This window comes from Bombus pascuorum, chromosome 7, assembly GCF_905332965.1.
Source record: "Bombus pascuorum chromosome 7, iyBomPasc1.1, whole genome shotgun sequence".
In the NCBI taxonomy this organism is placed as follows: Eukaryota; Metazoa; Arthropoda; class Insecta; order Hymenoptera; family Apidae; genus Bombus; species Bombus pascuorum.
The window spans coordinates 16,416,001-16,440,119 of record NC_083494.1 but is presented as its reverse complement, the minus strand read 5'-3'; the positions used below and the strand labels follow the sequence as shown (position 1 = coordinate 16,440,119).

At 35.9% G+C, this 24,119-nt stretch overlaps 6 protein-coding genes across 20 annotated transcripts in view; 2 read left to right on the top strand and 4 right to left on the bottom strand.

The window, feature by feature from the left end:
- Nucleotides 1-570: 570 nt before the first annotated feature.
- Nucleotides 571-1,957, bottom strand: LOC132908679 (ctenidin-1-like). Its single transcript, XM_060962897.1, has 3 exons — nucleotides 1,464-1,957; nucleotides 932-1,257; nucleotides 571-807 (listed from the first exon to the last, which is right to left on the bottom strand). The coding sequence occupies exons 2-3, from the start codon at nucleotides 1,255-1,257 to the stop codon at nucleotides 732-734; spliced, it is 402 nt and encodes a 133-aa protein (XP_060818880.1). The 5' UTR covers nucleotides 1,464-1,957; the 3' UTR covers nucleotides 571-731.
- Nucleotides 1,958-2,450: 493 nt separating this feature from the next.
- LOC132909122 (dynein regulatory complex subunit 2-like) lies at nucleotides 2,451-4,050 on the top strand. Its single transcript, XM_060963712.1, has 6 exons — nucleotides 2,451-2,524; nucleotides 2,589-2,878; nucleotides 3,034-3,156; nucleotides 3,236-3,477; nucleotides 3,603-3,812; nucleotides 3,886-4,050. Exons 1-6 carry the CDS (start codon nucleotides 2,451-2,453, stop codon nucleotides 4,048-4,050), a joined length of 1,104 nt encoding a protein of 367 aa, XP_060819695.1.
- Nucleotides 4,051-4,094: 44 nt separating this feature from the next.
- LOC132909121 (dolichyl-diphosphooligosaccharide--protein glycosyltransferase subunit 2) lies at nucleotides 4,095-9,020 on the bottom strand (the record flags this gene model as incomplete). The annotated part of the gene is made up of 11 exons (XM_060963711.1): nucleotides 4,095-4,824; nucleotides 5,058-5,229; nucleotides 5,570-5,782; nucleotides 5,865-6,087; nucleotides 6,158-6,337; nucleotides 6,546-6,921; nucleotides 7,041-7,174; nucleotides 7,287-7,447; nucleotides 7,642-7,773; nucleotides 7,999-8,207; nucleotides 8,678-9,020. Coding segments are annotated over 11 exons (2,286 nt in total), but the record flags the coding sequence as incomplete, so codon positions are not given.
- A 564-nt stretch (nucleotides 9,021-9,584) lies between these two features.
- On the bottom strand, nucleotides 9,585-21,848 carry LOC132908631 (uncharacterized). 7 transcript variants are annotated; one of them, XM_060962782.1, is made up of 16 exons: nucleotides 21,387-21,848; nucleotides 20,847-21,111; nucleotides 20,518-20,778; nucleotides 20,130-20,383; nucleotides 19,916-20,069; nucleotides 19,536-19,829; nucleotides 18,750-19,415; nucleotides 18,388-18,624; nucleotides 18,148-18,318; nucleotides 17,936-18,060; nucleotides 17,416-17,798; nucleotides 16,957-17,351; nucleotides 16,368-16,838; nucleotides 16,137-16,279; nucleotides 13,113-16,043; nucleotides 9,585-12,380 (listed from the first exon to the last, which is right to left on the bottom strand). In XM_060962782.1, exons 2-16 carry the CDS (start codon nucleotides 20,971-20,973, stop codon nucleotides 11,427-11,429), a joined length of 7,566 nt encoding a protein of 2,521 aa, XP_060818765.1. In that variant the 5' UTR covers nucleotides 20,974-21,111; nucleotides 21,387-21,848; the 3' UTR covers nucleotides 9,585-11,426. The 7 variants fall into 7 exon arrangements, with proteins under 7 accessions (XP_060818765.1, XP_060818766.1, XP_060818767.1 ...); XM_060962783.1 differs by having other exon boundaries at nucleotides 21,430-21,848; XM_060962784.1 differs by having other exon boundaries at nucleotides 21,551-21,848.
- A 646-nt stretch (nucleotides 21,849-22,494) lies between these two features.
- LOC132908672 (activator of basal transcription 1-like) lies at nucleotides 22,495-23,962 on the top strand. Its single transcript, XM_060962887.1, has 3 exons — nucleotides 22,495-22,740; nucleotides 22,922-23,111; nucleotides 23,204-23,962. Exons 1-3 carry the CDS (start codon nucleotides 22,548-22,550, stop codon nucleotides 23,478-23,480), a joined length of 660 nt encoding a protein of 219 aa, XP_060818870.1. The 5' UTR covers nucleotides 22,495-22,547; the 3' UTR covers nucleotides 23,481-23,962.
- LOC132908651 (peroxisomal leader peptide-processing protease) overlaps nucleotides 23,595-24,119 on the bottom strand; it is a 28,603-nt gene continuing 28,078 nt past the window's right edge. For all 9 annotated transcript variants that reach the window (XM_060962851.1, XM_060962854.1, XM_060962847.1 and 6 more), the window contains one exon: nucleotides 23,595-24,087. In XM_060962851.1, the coding sequence (XP_060818834.1) occupies nucleotides 23,999-24,087 (89 nt within the window). In that variant the 3' untranslated portion in view covers nucleotides 23,595-23,998. The remainder of the gene's footprint in view (nucleotides 24,088-24,119) is intronic.

Genomic DNA, 24,119 nt, shown 5'->3' with positions numbered 1-24,119 from the left:
AATGAATCCATTTCTATCATTTTCGATTTACTTACATTTCCAGATGTCAATCGTTCAATGAATTAGGTAACGGAATAGCGCGTGACAAGAATAACGAATACGGATCGCAAAAGAAAAAGGTTGCAAAAGTAAGAGAAAAGAGGGATAAGAAAGTGCTTGCTTTTACAATGCTTCGAGTCATTAGGTATTCGTCGATGGAAATCCATCTCGTAACATTTTTAACCGCGTGATTCACCTTGGTATATGAACCGATTGATCAATTCTTCTCGTACTCGAATTTTGCCGTACGATCGAATACTTAAATCTATCGCTGTACGTTACGAGTTACAAGATCGAAACGTTCAACTGGCGAATAGTTCGAACAAAACAAAAACTGAAAACGCGACGCTATGGATGAAAAGGTACATTTTAGGAATAACAAGGAAATGGTTTCTGTTCCATTCTTTTCTTTTTTTTCCTTCTTTCTCCTTTTTATTCCCCTATTAATCGTGTACGTACGTATTTAAATTGTAATAAATAACATTTTGTATTCCTTTATAACTAAATTGTATTAAAAACAAACTTAGAATATATTAAAAGATATTATTTTCTATTTTAAAACATAAAAGATAAATTTTGATACACCAATATCTTCTATAAATCGATTTTTTATCGTGTGCCAAAGTAATTGCGTGAACAATGATAAAATTATTTTCCAAAATTGTTATCCTTGTACCGATGAATATTAGAGGTTATTTCCAACTTGGTCCGTAAGGGTATGACGCATAGTGATAGCTCGAGTATCCACCTCCATAACCGCCGCTGTAACTGATACATATCCAAGGAATTTATCAAAATTATATATACACGTTAAACGAGAATCACGATTGACAGTAAAAGAAAACTACTAAAATAAATATATATATATAGAATAACCTGAAAATATACTCACTATTTAGCTTTGTACAAACCAGCACCAAGAGCTCCAGCACCAAGAGCTCCAGCACCAAGAGCTCCAGCACCAACAGCTCCAGCACCAAGAAGAGCCTTTGCTCCAACGGCGGCACCGCCCAATAAAAGTGCTTTTTTACCAACTAAAGCTGCTCCGGCGAACAAAGGCAAGTGATACACAGGAGCTCTTTTCACGCGAATCGCTTTTCCTTCCACAATCTGATCGTCGCGTATAATAGAGAGACGATTTTCTCCGTGCGCGATCGATAACGTACGAATCGGATCAACGAGCAATACCACCAGTATAAAAAGATAAAACGACTTCATCTAGAAAGCAAAGACGGCGAAATTAGAATTTTCCATGTGATTACGAAAAGAAGGAAAGAAGACAGAAAAGGGGAAAAAAAAGAATAAGGAAAAGAACGTGAAACCGAAAAGATATAGAAATTTGTAAGGAAGAAAATTGTAATAAAGAATCGTAAAAAATCGTTATGTGCGAGAATGAGACTTTTAGAGGAACAACGAGTACTAACCTCGTCAAGATTGACAGACTTGTGAGAAAGAAAATATTCCGATGCTTGAAACCGTGCGAATCGCTTTTATATATGGGAAGCGCAGATTTTATCCCTTCCATAACATTAACGTCTGTTTCTAGTTTTAAAACCGGAATTTAGTAAATCTCCTTCCTCCTCTTCGATTTATTAAGAGCTATCTTTACTTGGGTGTATCCCCCTTCCTTTAATCGGCACGACCAATTAAAATTACCGAATCTTTTTCATTGCGTTTTTCCTTAATTCGATGCCACGATCGCAGCGTTTATGCATTTTATTTGTAAGCGGGTTTAAATAGAGTTAAAACTGCGAATTGGATACCGAATATGAAAGACGACACTGACGGAGAATTCGAAAAAAAAGATACGGGACAGCATGCTAACTATCGGCTTTCACTGAACAGTGCAAACAGTAGATTCTCTAATTCTATGGCCTTGAAGATTCCAATAACGGTGTGCGAATCACGGAAGAAGGCAGAGCGAGATGACTGGAGTGAAACGCAACATCTTTGGAGAATCGTATATAAAAACGCTTACGTATATGATATTACGGTTACCGTTTCAGAGAATGACTAGACCAGGCATATTTCGATTACGCTATATTTTATTGTGTTGAAAACTACTTTACCAGCAATAAAATAGTAACCATTACGATAGATGATGATAAATATCGATAATATCGAAAGAGATATTCTCGATTGGTCGAAAAAGGGGAATCATACGTTTACAGATGAAAATCGAAACTTAAAGGATATAGGCTAATCTGTAGAAAAAAGATCGTAAGGGCGTGTCGGCGAAGGTTGACTTAAACGATGAAATGGCTCCTAAATCGAAACGAAAAACACGGAACAAAGGAAACGGTACAGAGCAAGATTTCAAACGAGAAACGCTTTTACGTGAACTTAAACTCAGCGCTTTGAATACGGAACGTAATCGACGTTACTGGAGAGAAATGCTTACGCGTATAAGAATGCCAGATATCTCGAAGAAGATAGACATAACTTGGCAAATTCTAGAACATGCCTTCGACTTCAAGGACTACAGGTACGATGCGATGTGACAAACAACCCATTGAAATACGTTATACGTATCCCCTGTATCTTTACAGCATCGGCTTATTATTGGACAGTCTGCAGGAAGCCGAAGATCAACGACGAAAGGCAAACGGTGCCCATGTAGAGATAATCGATCGATCGTTAGAAATACACGAAACTCGACTAACAGATGCCGACACGCTCTTCTATGGAAATGTGAAAACGGCGTTAGCCGATAAAACCTTTCAGTTTGAAAATATCAATTATTATCGAAATAAGAAAGAAACTGCTTTACGAAAAATTAACTTGCTCTTAAATCATCGAGGTGAAAATGCATCGACTGTCGCGAGAAGTACTGCCATTAGTAAGATATATTACCTACTAACGTTTTCCATGCTTGCAGAATCATATATCATTCTCACACGATTATCTCTCTCTTGATTACTAAAAGGATACCGTGTTGCTTTCGGGACGACGATTTCAGACATTTAATTATTTGATATATTTTCAAATTCTAAGGTAAAATCAACACATTCGTGGAAGATAGAGAAAACGAAAAAAGGATAGTTACAACGCAGCTTCAAAAAAGATTAGAGAATCTATGGAACGATTTGCGAAATGTTTTTTCTGATTATCGTAAAAGTATGTAGATATTATTCTCTCTCTCTCTCTCTCCCTCTCTCGTATATACATATACATATACATATTCCCTCCCTAATAGGTACAGAAGATCGACGAAAAGGTTACGAGATCGTCAGAAAAAAGGATCAGATCGATCAACGAATGATAAGTCGACAGAATATGCGTATCGCGATTCTTCTCGACGAGATCATGAAATTTCGTAGCAAGATTAATTCTTACAAGATAGAATCTATAATTGAACTACAAGAAATGACAAAAGAATCAAATTTCTTTTATAATGCCTATCGAGAGACGAATGAACGTTTTATCTTTGGTACATATGTTCGATACATCTCTCCCTTAACCACTTACGCCACCAATAAACTCACGGTCGCGCGTTGCGGTGGCGCAGGTGGTTAACCAAGTAGCGGTAGATTGTGACAGTGAGTGATTTATTAGGTTGCAAGAAAGATAAACATAAAACAATGATGATGTCTAAGGAATATAATCATAGTGTAAAATACATAAAAGATTTGATGATCAAAGCTGAACGTATACTCGCTTATATGCAAATGTGTCGAAAATACGAGACACAAGATGAAAAAGTACTTCCAACGATTGATGATCATCCTATGCAATTACCGACAATCGATAACAATATCCTTCCACTTCAAACAGTTAGGTCTTAGTTTACTATTATACGTATTTACTAATTCGCTTTCTAACCACTTTAATAACAATTTTTTTCAGACTATGAATGACTTTCAATATCTCACTAATTTTTGGCGTCGACTAAATTTTGCGCAAATAATCACAAAAGAATTACATACAGAAAAATGCCAGTTACTGATACAAGCGAACTATTTACGAAAATTGATGAAACGTTACCTTATCGATGAGACAAGTCCGATGTAGTTTGAGGCGTATATTTCGACAAATCAACGAATAGTACACATAACAAAGGTCTACTAAAAATCGGTTTATTATCATCAAGTACAAGTGTGATGGTACTCATATACCACTGAAAATGACGTGATTATATCAATTTCTTCTCAGAGGTATTCTCACGTATTTACATGAGATCATAAACGTTAGATCATAATAAAGAATAAAAAATGCAGTAGTATGAACAATTTGTATAAGAATTTCAAATTTCTTATGCATTCCTATAACAAGCATACAGTGTACCGATAAACATGAGACGTGTAGAGAATAGCTTGTTTTTAATAAATAGAATTGTTCATAGCTGCAATAATTCATTACAATCACAAATCTAACTTATTTCGCATATGATTACGATGAAAAATATATATGCATATTGCTTATCGGTAGTATCGACCGACCGTAGTTTACGCTACACAATAACGACGCGACGTTCTCATCATAAGATACCGGCAGCAACAAATTTGTTCGTGCGTTACTTCCGGTGATTTATTTCTAGTGAAGCCAGTCTTATGCTTTTGCCTGGTTTTCTCTTGTCCCCCTCCATGTCAAATAACTTAAGTTCCGGAAACGATTATAAAAAATAACATTGCGGTCTAACGAGTTAACGCAATTTATGTTTATGCGCTATACGTGACAACATTTTATTGCCTGCAAGGAATGTAACGATACCAAGGCCGAACAGATATCGAAGAGTAACGAACATGTTTAATTTTAACCAAAATATTCCGAAAAGTGTGAAAATACCTGAAAGCACACAAAAAGAGTAAATGAAACAGTTAAGAATTACAAATACGCGGTTATTTATGTGTCGTGAAAATCGGGCTACAACTATAATATGATAATTACACTTGCGAAAATTTCACTTTTCTTTTATGCCCGATGAGCTATCACAAATTAACTGAAAACTATAATTTGTCAGATATCGGGCACGCTATATTTGAATGATATTACGATGAATATTATATAATGTTACTTACTTCCCAATCCGAGATGAAACGTCACAGCACTAATCGAAAATGGAAAGTTTGATATATTCACTCCAAGTTTAACCCATAAAATAAGCAATAAGAGAATTGGTGCTAAGCACAATCCGGTGAATAAATTTGAAACAAAGGCGGGAGGCCTCTTCTCGGGTTTACGAAACATGTGCTGCAACATACCGATATGTTTATCAATCAACCCATTGATAACAAAGTTCAAAAAACAATTCGAATTGAAAGAAATGTCCGTCGAAATATGTGAATGTAAACATTCATTCTAAACAGAATTTGATCTAGAACAACGGAAAGATATCTCGACAGCGATAGTTCTTTTCCAATGTTAAGGAGGTGACAGAATCTTAAAACGATTACTATCACTAACGAGCATTGGTTTTATCAGGCACAGAATTACACATGGCCAAAGAATTGCTGCAAAATTCGATCTCTTTATCGTGTACGAAATTATCAACTGGTAACCAATGAATAAATGGTAAGACACACGGTTATACCTTTATTTCCGGCTTAGTCGTGTAAATGTTGGATTTATGTTTATAAAAAACATTTTTATCCGCTCGTTCAGTCGAAGATGGTTCAGGGAACTTCAGGCTAACTGTTGCCACTGTCCATTGAAAAGGATTACTCAGTACTGCATCACCGACAATCAATTCCACATTATAGTCCCCACTTTCATAGTCGAAGTTCGCTGCTGTTCCTCCCACTGGCTATAAAACGTTCTAATAGTGAGATGTTTAAACAATTTCAACAGAGGTCACTAGAACGATGAAAGAAGGAGTGTACAACTACCATATCGAACTTGTAAAGATGCGATGTATCTGTTTCAGCGACAAACAAAATTTCATGTCCTCTTTTATCGTCGTTCGAAATAGACGCGGAAGAAAGCCGTACGAATGCTTGATGTGTGCGCATAGGTTTTTTATTAGCAGCATCTTTTAGTAGAAATCGCATAACTAATTTTTGTTGAGAATCGGCCTCAATCTTTTGTGACAATTTTTCGGGGAAATGCACTCTGTAATCAATATTTATCGAATGAACATATGCGACTTATCGTTTTTAATTTATCACCTCGATTCAATTACCGCGTAAGCTTTGGTTGAGTAGTTTGATCGGCATCAACAGTACCAATTTCCATATGATCAACTACAACTTCGCAAAGAACTTTCACCGTAACGGTATTCGTTACCGATCCAGCAGTGACTGATATCTTATAAAATCCACGTTCTGGTTTCGTTTCCATGAAGTTCATCATAAATAAGGTCCTAAAATTAATCGATCATGTTAAAATACTTTGTACCTTCTATATCATGAAAAATTGTTTGTTGAACTTCTTGATCTTTACCGTGATTTTAATGAAAGATCAAAGGATAGCACCAACGTGAATACTTTACCCCAAGGTATAGCCGACTTGGAAAAGAAAATTCGAGTCGGTAAAGTATTGGGGGAAGGCGCAGAAAATTTAACACTTACCTATCCGTTGACGAAGATTGCAAATTTTGTTTGCTGAATATAACGACATCGTCACCGACTCTTGTTGCAGAATTTGCAATCACTTTAAACGTGTTGGTTAACGGATTGCCTAGTATATCGCAAACTTTTATTGTGACAAAGGGCTGTTGTGTAGAAATGCTGATTTCTTCATTGGCTAATATTACACAGGTTGGTTTCTCAAAATCATTGTTTGCCAAAGTCGTTAATGCTGAAAGCAAACTTGTAACGCCTCTTGGTGTTTGTACGGAACGTCGAGATAGAAGATAATTAGCCATTTTTACTATCTGCTGAGGCGTTAATGGCGGTTTCTTTTTCAACGTGTTGGATAGTTTAAAAATACCATTTACTAGGAGACCTAAGAAACAAACAAAATATGTTCTACTAACCACGGTCGAGATTGTACAGAATTCAATTCCATTTCTTGTAACGTATCGCAGGTCGTAGTATTAATCGCACAACACACTTAGTACTCACTGGTTACAGAGAGACCACCTTCGAATTGTAAATACTGTCCATCTACCTCATCCGCCTGAATAATAGCATCTTCGATACGATCAAAACCAAAGGTACTACCAAGATCTGAAGCGATGTGGAATGTATAACCCAAGCTGCTCATAATACAAATTAGAATTTTTTAGATAGTTAGCGACGAACCTCGTATAATTTTTAATGAAAACGGAACAAACTATAAGTTTAAAATATGAACAGAGTAAGCCATACTTCCATAAATTATCATCCTTCCGCAATGCATTTTGTATTGTCTTAATTACAGTATCGACATTTTCACGGGATAATTTTTCCGATAAAACAGTCAAGCCGCTTACTGCGTAATATAATTCCACCATACTCAAAGTCTCTTTCTCTATTGCACTCACAAGTACCTATTTAAACAAAACAATTTCCCTTTATATCTCTGATAAACGAAATTTTTGCTAATGCATATGTTGAATTCTTTTTTTTCAGTAAGCATAGCTTTCTCCAATATAAAAATCCAGTAGAACGAAAGTTTTTAAACATCATTAATCGTTTAAAAATTAATCAACAATTTATGCTTTAGTTTTACAAAGATGCAAACCTTTATAATATTAGACGGAGGATTAGTTTGACAATTCCCCAGATTTCGCCAGGTGGATGCAATGTAAAAAGCTGTTTCCGTTGTGATATTGTTATCATCTCGTATAACTTTTAGTAGAAAGTTACAAATATCCTAAAAATTATAAGAACCTTGTTAAAATATTGAAAAAGATCGGTGCGAAACATTCTGTATATAAATAATTTGATCAGTAAGACTAATCAAGAAATCATTATATTTCAATTATGGCTATGCATATCATCATATATCTGCATATTTTTATATATGCTAAGAAATAATATACGGTTAAATATATTGAAATACAATATAAGACTTTTTCATTAAAATGGTATTTCTAACCTGTTTGTTTGGCAAAACTTCTTTGAGAAATGTGTATCCATGAACTGCATAATATGTAAGTGCAACATCATTTGATGTTAAGCCTGGTTCAAGTATCTTCTTTAAATGAACCCTATCAGCCGTTGTTAAATAGGAGTTTGTCGATTGTAATATTTCGGTGGCCGAGAAGCAACTTGTTATACCGATAATGATGACTAATAGTGGCGTAACTGAAAAAAAGTTGTGTCACAGTTAGATGACAACTGAGATTCTATTTTGATTATTTTTATATTATTATATATTATATTTTATAATATTTGTGGTTGTACCTAAATTAAATATTAAAATTACGCAAATCTCTCGGAAGACTGATGCAAATGTAAACTGTACGTGTATCATGTACCGTACATTATTTGTTATTATGAAGCTAATATAAGAACGACTACTAAACTTAAAAGAGAAAATACGTATGAATATAATTTTCTTGAATAATAAAGTAACGAAATAAACTCTAGAATAAAAGCGATAAAAATAATATATGGAAAGTATAATTGATCGAAAGAGCCACGGATATAGCAGTTGAGCGCGAAGGACAGACTCGAGAATCAGTATTGTAGAAGAATAGAAATATCTATAAAGGCTCGTATTTAAATTCATCTAAAAAATATCTTAAAACAGTATAGCATTAAATAATACTCACGAATATTCATTGTGGGAAGAAGACCGGGAAGACCGGCTGCCACGTTGCTGCTCCGAACAAAATGGCTCTTTACCCATTGCGCGTGTACGAAAAAATGGACGACTCTCCGTTCCGGAAGTAGTTGGCAAAACAAAAGTATGTTTGGTAAAAAGCATGCGCACAAATTATATGGCAATATTCGATCAATTGTACGTGCATAGCTTACTAAAAATTCATTGGTATAATCACTATGGGATAACCAATTAAAATATATCAAAATGCTCGAATTCGAATCAGTGATTTTACTAATAATGAGAGTTAATTTCTTCAGATGTCTCCGTTTCAATGTCGTGCAATGGCCGAATATTATTAATCATGAATTTTTCTACTGAAAATGTCACATAAAAAAAAGCTACAAAATTTACTGTGATTATATTTATATTCACGTAGAATTTGGAGGATTTTTAATTAAAAAAGTGAAGAATTTTAATCCTGCTTTAAAATATCATATACAAATATGCGCCATTGAGGCCTTTATAGACGCGAAATCTGATTGGCTCTAGGAATCTTGGTTTAAAATAACGTATAACGAATAATCGAATTTCGTACTATTTTTTATAGTACCGATGGTTCGAGACGTTTGATTTTCTTCGATTTCGTTTCAAGAAAACTCAACAATGAATAATCTGCATATAATTGCATGTATAATTACGATCAGAATTAATTACGTTAATCATCGACTTTACCTTTATAACGTAGAATTACGGTAACGATAATTGTAATGATTAACTAACAAATAAGTGATGATTTTAATTACGCTATCAATACCAATGACGATAACGAAGCAATAAAGATGACAATATGCAATAGCAATCATATTAATCGTAATAAAAGATAGTAAAAACAATATTAACGAAAGCGATAATGATGTCGTTATACAATGGATTGTTATTGTGTCACACTATTCAAAAATGTGTACAAAACTTAAATTTAACGATAATTGATCTGTATAAAACGAATATAGCTAAACGTACACAGGATTTCGTTTATGAAAAGAGCGATATATTCGTGCAATGATTAAGATTTTGTGTAAGAATAATGAAAATTGCACGATCTCCCTTTTGATCAAAATGCTTGTCTCCTTTTGATACACATACATACATTGTTCATACAAGTGTGTGTCAATCAATATAAGTTTCCATTTCAATTGCATACTTTCAGCAATATGTTATTAAATCGAAACCGTATTTACATATAATTGTCATTGTAATATCTAATAGGTCTTCGATTTTCAAGCAATATTTCGTATTACTTGCAAGCGAATCAAAGATAGATTGTAGTTGAATGAATCGCACGGATGAGAGGAAGAAAATGGAACGAAGAGAATAAGGTGAATTTCAATGGGAGGGAGGGTAATGTAAGAATAATAGCACAGTAGTACTAGTGCATCAACACGCGTTAAACATGCGACGCAGCGAGACTATCAATGTGTACCTACGAACTTATAACGAACATCAAAAATAGGAAAAACGAGAGATCGCCGATTTTTGGTTAGTTTCTTCATAGATCTCAAATTGAAAATGGAAAAATAAAGACAACGTAGCCGTAGTAAATTTGAAGCATTTGAACCGTATGCATGTCAAAGAATCTACGATTACACCTTTGCATAAACGTTCAATTTCCCGAATAAAGCATTACAAACTTAAAAGTATCATATTATATTTATGAATTGTTAAAAAGATGCACGGCGTATAAATGAACCGTACAAACAAATGTACAAACGTGCTGATCGGAAAAATAAAGTCATTGGTCGGTCGTAGATCCTTATAATTAACTTATATATACATATATATAGTGTGTGTATATTTACGTGTACATATATATTTGTATATATACACATAGTGTACATGTGTATATATATATATATTTGTATATATACACATAGTGTATATGTGTATATATGTATATATAATATATTTTTATATATACACATAGTGTATATGTGTATATATTTATATATATATATATATATATATATATATACATATACATATATATACACTGACAGATAATGTAACACGTATGCATCGTATTACATGATCTTTCGAGTAAATTTAAACAATATATTACAGTATTTTTAGTGAGACTATATACATATAGCGAAGGACTTAATGAGCGAAAAAGAGCGTTCACTTTTGTCGCCTTGGTATTTACAAAATAACCTTATGTGCCAAAGCATTTTCGACAATATTTGATTTTTTTAATGTCCTTGCTTTCTGCCTTTTTTGTTGATTTTAATACTGCACACATCGCACTCATACGCACACGCACATAGCATCAACAGGCACACGTACACACACGCGGCGCACACATACACGCTACACAAAGATGGTTCCACACGATCAAGTATCGATATGAAACAGATCGATTTTTACCTATCGGATAATAATAAACGCCTTTGCGTCTATACCAAGATTATCGATTTGGTAGGAAAATATGACTAACTGCTGATGATACACAATAAAGATTTTCTCCGTCTTCTTTTCGTATTAATAGTCGCCAGCCAACGAGTTCTAGTCGAAGAACGATCCAATGACATGTCTTTGTACCAAATTTACTCAAATTTAGTTTAGGGTTAACCGAATATACAGTTACATTGTTCAACACAAAAGTTTGGAATACATAACAGACGTTCCACTTTCCAAATGAAATGTTCGATAATATTAACCTTTCATTGGGAAAAGCTTGTTCTCCTTGTATAATACAGTAGCTAATCGATTGATTCCGATGGACCCTGACCCCATCGAGATTTTACTCTTATTATTTTGTTCGAAGTGGGAGGAGAAGTAGGAGAAACGTCATCGTTAACTTTTCGTTTAACGCTTAACACAATACCACTCTTTGGAACGAACTTTGAATGAGAAGATGTCGTTTTAGATACATTGTTTTCCAAGTTTGGTGGCGTAGATGGAAACGGAGGGAAATCCTCGTCTTCGAGACCAGGGGGTTTCGGCTGTTCAGGGGCTATATTTCGTTTGAAAGGTTCTGGGAAGGGATTTTTGTAAGGAATCCCCTCGTGAGTAGGAGAATCCGTCGAAGTTAAACTTGACAGATTTGCAGATGCTTGAGAGATTAACGATGGAGACGTAGTGGTTCCCATGATCGATGGAAGAGCTGTTGTTGTTCCAGATAAACTCGATGGAACAGAATTTTCGGTGACCCTATTTCCTGGCACTGTCGCGGCAGATGCAGCTGCGACGGCCGCTAGTTCCTCTTCTGCTTTTCTAATTAAATCCAAATCGCTTAACGAGCTCAAAGTACCCTTACTTTCTTTCTCTTTTGAAATAGATTCTCGATGATTGGATGACGATTCCACTATAGGTTTCTCCGAATTGGATTTATTTAATCCGCTAATTGTAAGTTTTACACCAGGCGATGAGGGATATTTTTCCGAATTTTGGTAAATCGAAGAATTTGCAGTAGTTAAGAACGTAGCACTGGGTTTAGAAGGTAAATACGGGTCTACTTTAGAGCTTTCTTGTCGTTTGACGTTTGCTAAAATCTCTTGTAAATTTGGAGGTATCGTTATGTTCGAGACTTTCTCGAGAATCGGTTGAGTGAACTTTGAAATACCCGTGGGTGGTGGTGGTGTAAACGATCTCGTGTCCGAAGGGCTGTAAGCCTCCTCGCATTCATCGTTGGGCGGTGGGTCCAGCCCTAAACCCTGAAACATCCACAAAACGGCAACATTAGAAATGTTACACGGTCTGTAACTCTATTCTTATCTTTCTCTCAATTTCGACATCCTCTACGGACGTACCAACGAATCGCTGTATTCGGAGAATTAAACGCGTATAACACGATTAATTTCTTTGCAATAAACGAAATACAATCTCTTAACTTCATCCACCAATCTCCGTCGACATTGTTTTAGATTTAACCATACTAATTGTTATCAGTTGACAGAAGGAAGAATTGAGATGAAGACCAGAAATGAAAGGACCTAGAGCTACTGGCAGACTTCTACTACTTGTTTAATATCTGTCGCGTATTAATATATTTTTCCTTATTCTTTTGCCAGAAGATAACGACGAACATGAAAATTATAGAGAACGTACGCCATTTGTATTTGTAATCGTAATTACATGTAGGGATTCGAAACACGTGATCGTTTTAAATCGTAAATGAAATTTATACAATTGTACAAATAGATAAGTTTAGGTGGAAAAAAAAAAAGTAAAAAGAAAAGAAAAAATATATATCTCCTGCCCCTCCCTCCCTGGCAGAGGTAAACAAACCTCAGTGAAATACGTTGGCAAGAAGTAAAAATCTGAGCAGCTCGAGGATAGGAAGAGGATATCCGGGTAGAATTGAAATCAATTTTATTTACAATAGGACAAAAGGAAAAACAATAACATTCGATCTTATAAAAAGTAAATCTTGTTAAAATTCTCACCGGCAAAGTAGGCGTTGATTCACCGAGAAATGAGGAACTAATATTCTGTATTTGTTGCTTCTGTTCTTCTATTTGTCTATTTAGTTCTTCCATTTTTCGTTGGAGTTCGGTCGAATTTTTACTGGAAGAAATGATACCATTATCGAGTGTAGTAACATCGTGAATACCCAATGAACCAGATATCGGAGCTACTGTGGTTACTGATGTCGAAGTAGGACAATTTCGTAAGTCAAGATCAATATCTTCCTCGTCCATCTGGCCAGGACTATACGGTTCGTCACCGTCGTCCTCCAGAGGTACTTTACCAGGCGAAGAAGTAAGATCGATCTTTGACGACAATTCGGGAACTATTTTACATATTGTCGCAGTATCGAGTAACGTACTCCTCGACATTCCTATATGTGCTCTATTTAAATTGTCAAGAGTGGTTTGAGTAACGGGATGTTGTTTCTCTTTCGTAGACTCGGTCGTGCTGACCGTGGTAGCCGGTGTTTTATGATATGTACTCGTTGTGGTTGCCAACGAAGGTGATGATATCGGGATGGTTGGTGTCGCGGTAGAGGTAACAGAGGTAGATACGACGATCGTCGCGTTACTAACGTTGCTAGACTTATCTTTCGAGGCACCTATTAAAGGTGGCGTGTAACTTCGATCGGTATCCTTCTTCGATAATTTCATCGGTATGTTCGTAGATGATATGCCAGCGGGACGTTTTCTTTTGTTGCGAACGATAATTCCCAGAAGAAGATGCGGTCTGTGCTCTTCGAAGCCAGGCCCGTTCAAAGGTAATAGAACCTGAGGTATCGTGCTTTGATTTGAAAATGGCATTATATAAAAATCCTTTATATTCTTAGAAACATTTCCAACGACTCCAAGTCGACTTCTACTGTTCAAATAACTATACAGGGTTATGTACGGAATTTTTTCTTCATCATTCGCTGCGGTAAGTCGAATTACCAAAATCTCTTTCGAACCTGTCTTCTTCATCTTCGAGATATAATCCCAAACAGTTTCGTGACTTATTCGACCAACAACGTCGACTGTATCTGGTAGATCGTCCATCAAATCTTTCGCATGACCACTCACCTCTTGTGCGGTGATGAAGAATTTTGCAACATCCACCATGTTAACGAAACCCCTCCAAACCGTTTGCCATCCTCCTGCTTTCGGAGTTTCACCCTCGACAGTCGATGACGATTCTTGTTCCCTTTCTCTATCCACTTCTTCGTTAATGTCTGGTGTTTTGATATTAACCGTCGAAGAGGGTTCTCTGTCCGACACGTCGGAATCATTTCCATCGATGATGTTGGTAGTTGCTTCGTCTTCGATATGCCGCCAAAGCCGATCTTCGATAGATTTACCGGCCGATGTTCCCGTTAAGCCAGACAATTCCTCTTTCTTTTCCATCTCTCTTTTCTTCTCGTCTTCCCTCTTATCAACGTTTTTCAATTCGGAATAAGCAAAACCACTATTGCGACTTCTCAAAATATTCTCATTACTTCTGTGTCGTTCCCGTTCCTTCTCTTTCTCCCTGTCCTTCTCCTTTTGCTTAGCTTTATCTCTGCTACTTCTTTCACGGACCTTTAATTTCTCCCGATCTCTAGTTCTGGACCTCTCTCGATCTCGTTCACGATCCCGTTCCTTTTCCTTATCACGATCTTTTTCTCGTTCACGCTTCCCTTCTTTGTCTCGAGACCTTCGTTCTCTGCTTTTCTCTCTAGTTTTACTACGTTCCCTATCGTCTCTACCGTGTTTATGTCTACTTCTACTGATACTTCTACCACGCCGATCGCTCGCGCCCTTTGAACGGTTACTCTCCTTCTCCTTTCCCCTTTCTTTCTCCTTATCTCTTTCTTTCTCCCTGCTTCTATCTTTGTCCTTTTCCTTCCTTTTCTTATCATCCAAGTTCCTCAATTTCTTCGCATCTTCCTTGCCTTTTAATCTTTCCTCGTCGATCGCCTTCTCTAAATCTTTCTCCATATCATCCACGGTCGAACTTATGCTGTCAGCACTGTTCAACGCAGTCACGATATCTTGCACAGGGGTTTTTGGATCCACATGATCGATGCCGCCATCATTCTCGATTATTTGTTCACCTTTGTGCGTTTTAACGACGATAGATTTAGCCTGAGCCATTAAATCTAATTCGTTTTTCTTAATCATTTCTAACTGATGCTTCGTTTCTTTCTCTCTCCATTCAGCTAACTCTTGACTGGCCATTTCATCAGGACTTAACCGTACCACCGCATCCGGCGTCAACGACCTATCAGCTATCTTTCTAAACAATGTTAGATTCTTCGTATCTTTTATATTAAATACGAGACTTCTGTATTTAGCTTTGTACTTTGCACCGGTGTCTTTGAAATATTTATATAACTCTAATTCGATATTATAAGCTAAGTCCGCTATTTCCTCGTCTGTAAGTTTCAAATCTTCTGTTTCTTTTATACGGCTAGATAACAATTCTGTCAAAGTTTTTCGTATATTTAATCTTATAGGTTCTGTCTCGGGTTTTCTTGGTGGACTTGATTTGATCTGTTGTTGTTTCGATTGTACGACTGCCTGTTTCGATTCTTGTTTCTTTGCATTTGGTGTTTGCTTCGGCGACACAGCAACACCCAATTGCTTTATTTGTGGTTGAGTAATCAATTTTGTCGTTTTTAATAACAAAGGACTCTTGTTTGACGTTGGCAATAACGTTTGTTTCATTTGTATTGATTTCGTACTTGTCGGTTGAGCTTGCTGCTGTTGTTGTTGTTGCTGTTGTAGTTGTTGTTGCTGTAGTTGTAGCTGCTGCTGTTGTCCACCAGAGATAAGCGTAAATTTTTTATTTCCTGCTGTCAAAATCATTTGCTTAGAACCTGGTACTTTTGCGTACGTCATCTTCGGAAGATTCTGTCCTTTTGCGGGTGACAGTAGCGCAGACTTTGTCTTAAATCACATTTTATTAAACATTTAGCATGAAGATAAAAAGCATACTGATCATGAAAAGCAAACGATCCAAAAGAAAATCTCTATACTCACTGTTTTACCAGGTATTTGTGTTTGAATAGTCGTAATCGTTTTCCCTATTTGCAGTGCACCAAGATTATTCGTTCCAACCACTTCAAACGTAGGATGTTCCTTTAACCATGTACGCAAATTTGATCTTGTAGGAGCGTCTGAACCTTGAAGGAACAACGACAACGATGAATACAAATGACTCTTTTCCTTTACCGCGAATATATACGCCATGAATAGATATATTTAAGCTACCAGTTAATATTCTTCCACTTTTCCTCTCAAAAACGATAACTCGAGCATCGGGTTTCGACTTTGAAGCAGGATCGAACGGTGATGACCTTGTTCCTTTTGGACTAACCGTTGGTCCTGGTATTGGTTTGTCTTTGGTCAATGTTTCTTGGGCATGTGCAAGTATACATGCGTCGGAACAGTAAATGCTCGAGTTTCTTGCTTCTTTCTTACAAACGACACATTGCATACTACTAGAATATTGAACACCACCATAGTCACAATCAGATTGTATCAAAGGCGATGTTTCTCCAGTAGTTGAACTCTGATTAACTATAGGGACGCTTTTTGTATTCTCAAATACAGTGTCGGATTGAATCCGTTGCTTTCCAGAAGCATTCTGGGTACTCAATTTATTCGCTTTTGTCTCGTCGTCCTTCTTTTTAGCGCAATTCGGACAAACCCATTCTATTCCTTTCTCCTCCATTTGTTGACCTAGATAAAAGAGAGGAAACAAAATAGAAAATAGAACTAGCAACTCAATATATACTTATTTTATGCTTTATACAATCGCATTATTTATACAAAATAATTACAGTATTGCTCGTCTTACCCATTGCTTTGCTGACATGTACGCATTTTCCATGAAACCAGTCTTCGCATACATCACAACAAATCATGAAACGATTGTTATGCGGTCTTTTGCATATACACCAAAGTCTATCAGGATCATCTTCTGAATCTGAGTTATCCTCCTCTTCTTCTTCCTCTTCCTCTTCTTCTTCTTCTTCTTCTTCGTCTTCGTCTTCTTCACCGACCTGTTTCCGATCTTTCTCTTTTATATCTTCCTCCTCTTCATCCTCCTCTTCTTCGGCTTCCTCCTCTATATTTTCCTCTTCAGCCCGAATTGTGCATTCATTTTTCTCACCTTGATCTATATTCGCACGAATTTCGTGTTTGATAGACTGCGACGATGCCCTTTGTTGCATTGTTTGTACACTGTAACTTCTAGCAAATATCAAATATAATCTGAAAATTATATAATTTAATTTTATTTAGCTTGGTTACGTACCCGTGTTTCTCCATCCGTTTGGCAGGTTCAAATGATTTTTGAACAGGTTCAGTACTTTTGCTTTGTAATCGTTTGCTTCTGGTAGCTGGTGCTTCGATGGGAGGTAACGTAATTACTCGCCCACCACGAATAATTTGAATAGGTTCCTTATCCTCTTTGACAAACTTTTTCCCTGCCTCCTTAAGTTCATTTGTATTCGCGCTAGTTGTTGCCATCGTTGCAACTGTTGCTGTGCTTGTCATAGTTGTTGTTACGATTATTGTCGCAGGAGTATCCAGCGATTTAGCACCTTCTTGTTCGGATGTGATCAAGGAAGGAATAAGCATGTTATTTGAAGTTATTGACTCCGGTGCAACGCTTCCTCCTTGTTCTACAAGCGCAGCCTATACAGTTGAAGGATAAGGGAAAAGTTAAAAATGAAAAAAAAGAACCGATTCTATTTCCTAACGAAAATTAAGTTTGCCATACTATAGCCTCCGATTAAAACACTAATGCTATTAAAAACAACAAATCTTAATACATGTTCAGCCAAGTCGACTCCAAGCTCTTCTTGTAATAATAACGCTTCAGCCAGTAATTCCTCTTCGTGTTTACTAGCTTCCATTTCCAATGTAGCTAGTAGATGTTCCTCGCCTTCTATAGCGCCTACAAAAGATATTCGACATTAGAATAATAAGTACATATACGTGACAACTGTTTCGACACATCTTTTATTTAAGATTAGTATCTTACCCGACTTACCCGAATCCAGAGCTGGTTGTAATTCTTCTGATACGTTAGATTTTACATCCGGCTTAGACTCTGCTTCATGATTTTCTACCAAACAATCGTGGCCTTCTCGCTTTTCCGTAGAGATAGAAGTTTCAGAATGTGTAGTTCGGTCGGAAGACATAGAAATAATACCTTTAATCACAAAATTTTGAATAATTTTGAACGTATAACAATTTTTTCTCTATGTATACGAGTACAAACCTGGACGATTTGGTGTTATGGGTGATGTCGATGTCGGTGAATGTGTTACTTGCATAAGAGGATTTCCGGAAGAAACAACAGCTACAGACGGTGTTACTACGTTTTCTTGTACTTTCGAATCACCATTCGTACCAACACGACGAATAATATCTGGGGTTGAAAAAAGAGCAGGACCTAAAGTATCCACCATGTACGCTGGTGATTTACGATTCTCTTTCTTTGCGTGTTTTTTCATACCTGAAAGCAAGTTAAAATTTAAGTAAAATATTTCATATATAGCTAGTGTATCGAGCAAGATAATCAACGAGACAAATATATAGGGGAAATAAGGTATTACAGGTAAATAAACTATTCTTACTAACCATCAAAAACTTTCATCTCTGTTGTTTTATTGGTATCGATTTCTATTTTCGTAACACTTTCAAGACCCTCAGATTTTCGTTTCTCTTTCTTCGGATCGCAAGATTTAATTTTTGAAATAACAGCAGGCGTCGTCGCTTTAGCCAACTGTTGGGATTGCTGCTGTTGCACATTTGAAATCTGAGTTTGTACCATGGCAGGCTGTTGCGTTGACGACACTTGTGGTATCACTCCTTTCATTTGCGTTATCGATAAGTTTGACGTTATAGCTTTAGTAGTTACAGGTATTTGGACCAGTTTGCCATCTTTGGTCGTGAAAAATTTGGTTCCGGTTTGATTAAAAAATTTCCCTTTAGGAAGAATCACCTGCTTCTTCACGTCGATATTTTTAAGGTCATTCGTCGACTTCATAAGCACTTGCTTCTGTACAAAAGTGACTTTTTGATTAGCTCTTCCCTGTCCTGGTTTTGTAAGAATCATGTCGCCCTTAACCATATTAGCATTGATCAAATTCGCTTTAACTTGGTTCGTCGTCTGCAGCGGTTTTTCAAAATTAACCGACGCATCTTGATTCATTATCGAAGACGATTCGTTGCGTTGCGATTCCTCTTTCTTCCGACCAATAACGGTTTTAAGCTGTCTCCTGCCTTTAACGAAACCAAATCCTCCTATCGAAAGAAAAGATAAAACCGTCTTTAATCTACCGTTGGTTCACGCGCCTTATTGTCATTTTATGTAAATAATTATCATAGAACATATAGTCACGACTCGCGTTGCTACTCTCATACCCGATTTTTCATCCTTCTCTGGACTCTTCATGGCATTTACAGCAGCAGCCATTTCCATATCTAATCGACGAACTTGTTCCATATCCATTTGTTTGTTGGGCCCTCTTCTACGAGTAGCTACCATACTTCCTCCTCTGGTAGTAAGCCCTTTTCTACCACCTCTAGCTCTTATACCACCCCTTCTAGGACCTCGCGGACCAAAATCTGAATCATTATCGGATGGTGGTTCTGATTCGGATGATTCAGTGGACGACATTAATTCTTCCTCATCCCCGTCATTAGATCTTCCTTGATCTAACCAAAGAAAGAAGAGCAATAAGAGTTATTATGATATTAATAGCGTTTTTGATAAATTTGATGGATCAGCACAGTATGATTACGTTTTCCAATACCCTGCTGCAATAAATTCCTTGAAACCGGATGTCCAACGGATTTAGGCGTACTTGCTATACTGGCCGATGATCTCGTGTTACTATTACAGGTAGGAACAGAAGTCGGAGCGATATTTTTTCGCGGCCGACCAACTGGTTTGCCCTGAAATAAATATCGTGACAATCAACTAATTCGGTTCTCTCAGACTACCTAAATACACACAGTTTTGGTTGTAGCCTTTGGCTTGATCACGACAGTATTCTCAGCTTCGCGGACAGGCGACGATGTTTTGGATGTTCCAGGAGCAGGTGATTGTTGATGCGCGTATTGTAAACCATCTTCGGAAGTAGGTGAATCGATAACAGGCAATGGATCTCTTGGTTTTGGATCGGCAGGTGATGATCTACTTGTGTAGCAGTGATCCAACTTGACACTATACCTTATAGAGTTTTGTTGTTCCTCTACTGTTAACATATCTATAAAATGTAACGATTGCAATTTATATGAATGGAAAGGTGGTATGAATAATATAATTTTAACAATACAGTGTATTATAGAATACAAATAATAATAATAGTAATAGTAATAATAATAATAAAAATAGAAATACCAAGCATAGCTGTGACATTTTCTCCAAGAATTTGTTTCGCCTCTTCGCTTTGTAAAGCTGTCTCTAATCGTTCCAACTGTTCTGGATCCATTTCCATAAAAGGATCGACTAAACTGGTTGCATCAGTAGATGTACCACCAGAATTAATTGCAGCAGATGTAAACATTGGAGGATCTACAGTTAATGTAATATCTCCATTTTCTGTGTCTGTCTCTGCTTGTCCTACTCTAACAACGCTGACATTTGCATTAGATTGATTCACTGAAGATCAATATGAATATTCAATATTTAAAGTTGACAATCCAAGTTATCCAAATAATCTAACTTACTAATTAAAGTCTGCAAAGTTTCTTGGTCAACGGATATAGTACCATCATCATTGACAATGATAATTAACGTATCATCCTTCTTTCCTGATCCGCTCTCTTGTGGCTCGATAATGTACGAGCTAGACATTTTCTTCTAAGCTAAATTACCGTCGTAGTATTTACTGTTTTGATCAAGCCCTCTTGTCAAAAAGGACAATTGGAAGATGTCGCATCCGTTTTAGTAATAAGTCGTTGTATCCGAAAGAATGAAAGATTATATACACTTCTAAAATAGAAGAGCAAGCATCGATAGTAGAGGAGATAAACAAGAATACCAATTAATTCGCCACGTTCTTAGTTAAATGAAAATGAAATATCGTTGCTATGTAATTGAAGCTGCCGGGTAAGGCATCGAAATGGGTTGCGAATCTCACAGAATAAATTTTTTAAGATACATCAATATCAAAAATCAGAAGAACCGGAGAAAAAATAAAATAGCAAGTAATAAAAAAAACTATGGTATATACACACACACACACACACACACTCATAACCACATACATATGTAGTATTATCGTTTTATTCGTGTTTGTCGCGTTGTTACCTATTCTATTAATGCACGATTGCGAAAATGGTTTTGAAAATAATAAACAGCACAAGATTTTTTTTAAAATGTCAAATTAAAGTGATATTAATTAATAGCAGAATAGTTAAATACACAACACCTTTAATGTCACACTTTGTAAGGAACATAACGTTCACGGTCAAGTAAACAGTACCGCCAAGAAAAGGATAGTCGCCATTTTGTTTGATTCAGCCAAGTAACGTTCCCCGAAAATTTTCGGGCATCCGTCGTTGTTTCGTTGTTATTAAGTTATTCCTTAGGAGAATTACTTGTATGGAACTTCATCCACGAAACTTTGGTCAAAATAACGTAACTAGCAGAAAAATAAGACTTTTTCAACGATACATGATGTTACGAACGCACTTGTACCTTTCTGCACATACTGAGACGCTGCGCGCTTCTCGTTGCGCAACAACAAGAAGAGCAAACCACTAGCGCTATATGTACCGCGCTAAATACACCACATTTAATCGTGGCTGACGATATAAAAATTTCATTTTTCTTAGTTCCATAACTGTTTCTCATTTTTCTCATTTGCAGTACATCAGTTTCCAATTTATGCTATCGTCAGCTTTTACACTTTTCGCCGATATTATTTTCGTATTCCAAATTCTCTACCTAATTGTAAAAAACGATGTTTGATCATAATATAGAGAATTTTCAATCATAGTTATAAATTACATTGTATATACATATCCTGACCTATTTTTTCTCATTTTTCTTGTTAAATCTTAGGCGAAAACGAAAATTTATGTATAGTAGAAGACATATTCTAAAAGAGAACAACAGAGATATGTCTTATTTATCATCGTATATCGTACATATGAGTTAAATAATAAAAAATCAATTTTCGTCTCATTCGTTTCTAGCATATTTCATAGATCGTATCAAGCTTGATGCGAAACTTAGAATAACGATAAATTAGAAGTAGAGAACGGCTATCTAAAAATTGGATAGACGAAAGTATAGCAAAGCAAAAGGCAGAGAGTACCGAAGAATCGCGTTTGTGCGTTGCAGTGTCGCACGTGTCGTCTAAAGTTTATTATTCGCGCAAGATAACATTAGTTCTTACTCTTACTTACTCGTACTTACAAAATATGGATATGGAAGTGGAAAACATTGGAAATACAGAGGATGTAAAACTCGATAATACATCGGAAGTGAAAAGAAAAAAACGAGGAATTGTATATTTATCTAGTATACCTAAATACATGAATATCACGAAAATTCGTGAATTGTTTTCTATATACGGGAAAGTTGGAAGAATCTATTGCCAGTTAGAAGAAAATGGTTAGTCATTACGGATAAAACAACAAAGTAGTCTGATAAATGTCCTACTTATATATAGCATAACCTCTATTTAATAGTAGTCAAAAGTATGTTCGACTTTAAAAAAACATTCGCTTGATCTACTGATAATAATTATAAGACTTTTCTATATACGAATATGCATTATATTTTTTCCATACAGAACTGGGACAGGATTATAAGAAAAAGAAACGAAAGAAAGTTGCTGCAAGGTTTTTTACAGAAGGTTGGGTTGAATTTGAGAGTAAGAGAGTAGCAAAACATGTTGCGATTACATTGAACAATAAACAGATCTCATCTAGAAAAAGAAGCAGATTTTACGATGCTATTTGGAATATAAAGTATCTACCAAGGTAACAAATTGCTTTTTAAACTATGACTGTCTTTACATATGACTATGACTTTATTATGTAGGAATAATTTAATCTTATATTGCGTTTGTTAGATTCAAGTGGATTCACTTAAGCGAACGTTTAGCTTATGAACGAGCTGTACATAAACAAAGATTACGAACTGAAATTGCACAGGCAAAACGAGAAGCAAACTTCTATTCGCACAATGTCGATAGAAGTAGGAAGCTACAACAAGTACAAAAAGATGGACATAGTAGTTTTGTACCGCCTGAGATAAAACAGAGGGATACCGATGTTGAAATCAGAAGCAAAAAGGAAAATGAACCTGTAACAGATAGAACAGATTTCTTAAAATCCTTGTTCGGATGACATTCTTTTATCAGGAAAACAAGTACAACATTTACCTATAGGCATTCTTTATCTATATTTAAATAATAAATTTGTTGCAATTATTATTCGATCAACAATCGAACAAATGCTTAATTATCTTGTAATATGTTCTTTTATTTTTCGTATCTTCTGATATAAACAAAATAAGATACTACAATTGTTCTACGTAAATCAACGAATGGAATTTATAGAAATTAAATGCTTAATGTTCTATTCGACATTTAACAACATTTAACATATATCATGAAAATATACAAAATATACATTAAATTTATTCCGATAAAGTATTTTACTTATATTTAGTTGGTGTTTTTATCTAGAGAAATAGATCCTGCATAACGATATATACGCTATATCGAAACTTTTGAATTTCCTTAAGTAGCACATTATAAAATTGCATCAAGTTGATTTTAGTCTGTTGAAATCGATCGTCGAACGAATAAAGGCCTTGTTTTCTTCGATGTATTATATTTACTTTGTTTAACACAGTTTATATATTACATATTTGAGGTAAGAAAAGGAGCAAAATTCCAAGTGCTTGCAACTCTCTTATCATATTGGGTCAATCCTTCTAACGCTTTAGGATCTGAAAATTTCGCGATAACATTTCATTTGCCT

Excerpts from the sequence above, each read along its gene's own strand:
- LOC132908679 (XM_060962897.1), bottom strand. The coding sequence starts at position 1,257 with ATGAAGTCGTTTTATCTTTTTATACTGGTGGTATTGCTCGTTGATCCG. Across the intron at positions 808-931 it reads GGTTTGTACAAAGCTAAATA|TTACAGCGGCGGTTATGGAG; the intron begins GTGAGTATATTT and ends GATATGTATCAG.
- LOC132909122 (XM_060963712.1), top strand. The coding sequence starts at position 2,451 with ATGCCAGATATCTCGAAGAAGATAGACATAACTTGGCAAATTCTAGAA. Across the intron at positions 2,525-2,588 it reads TTCGACTTCAAGGACTACAG|CATCGGCTTATTATTGGACA; the intron begins GTACGATGCGAT and ends GTATCTTTACAG. Across the intron at positions 3,157-3,235 it reads TTTTTCTGATTATCGTAAAA|GTACAGAAGATCGACGAAAA; the intron begins GTATGTAGATAT and ends CCTCCCTAATAG.
- LOC132908631 (XM_060962782.1), bottom strand. The coding sequence starts at position 20,973 with ATGTCTAGCTCGTACATTATCGAGCCACAAGAGAGCGGATCAGGAAAG. Across the intron at positions 18,061-18,147 it reads TCTGGATTCGGGTAAGTCGG|GCGCTATAGAAGGCGAGGAA; the intron begins GTAAGATACTAA and ends TATCTTTTGTAG. Across the intron at positions 16,044-16,136 it reads CACAAATACCTGGTAAAACA|ACAAAGTCTGCGCTACTGTC; the intron begins GTGAGTATAGAG and ends ATGTGATTTAAG.
- LOC132908672 (XM_060962887.1), top strand. The coding sequence starts at position 22,548 with ATGGATATGGAAGTGGAAAACATTGGAAATACAGAGGATGTAAAACTC. Across the intron at positions 22,741-22,921 it reads TTGCCAGTTAGAAGAAAATG|AACTGGGACAGGATTATAAG; the intron begins GTTAGTCATTAC and ends TTTTCCATACAG. Across the intron at positions 23,112-23,203 it reads AATATAAAGTATCTACCAAG|ATTCAAGTGGATTCACTTAA; the intron begins GTAACAAATTGC and ends TGCGTTTGTTAG.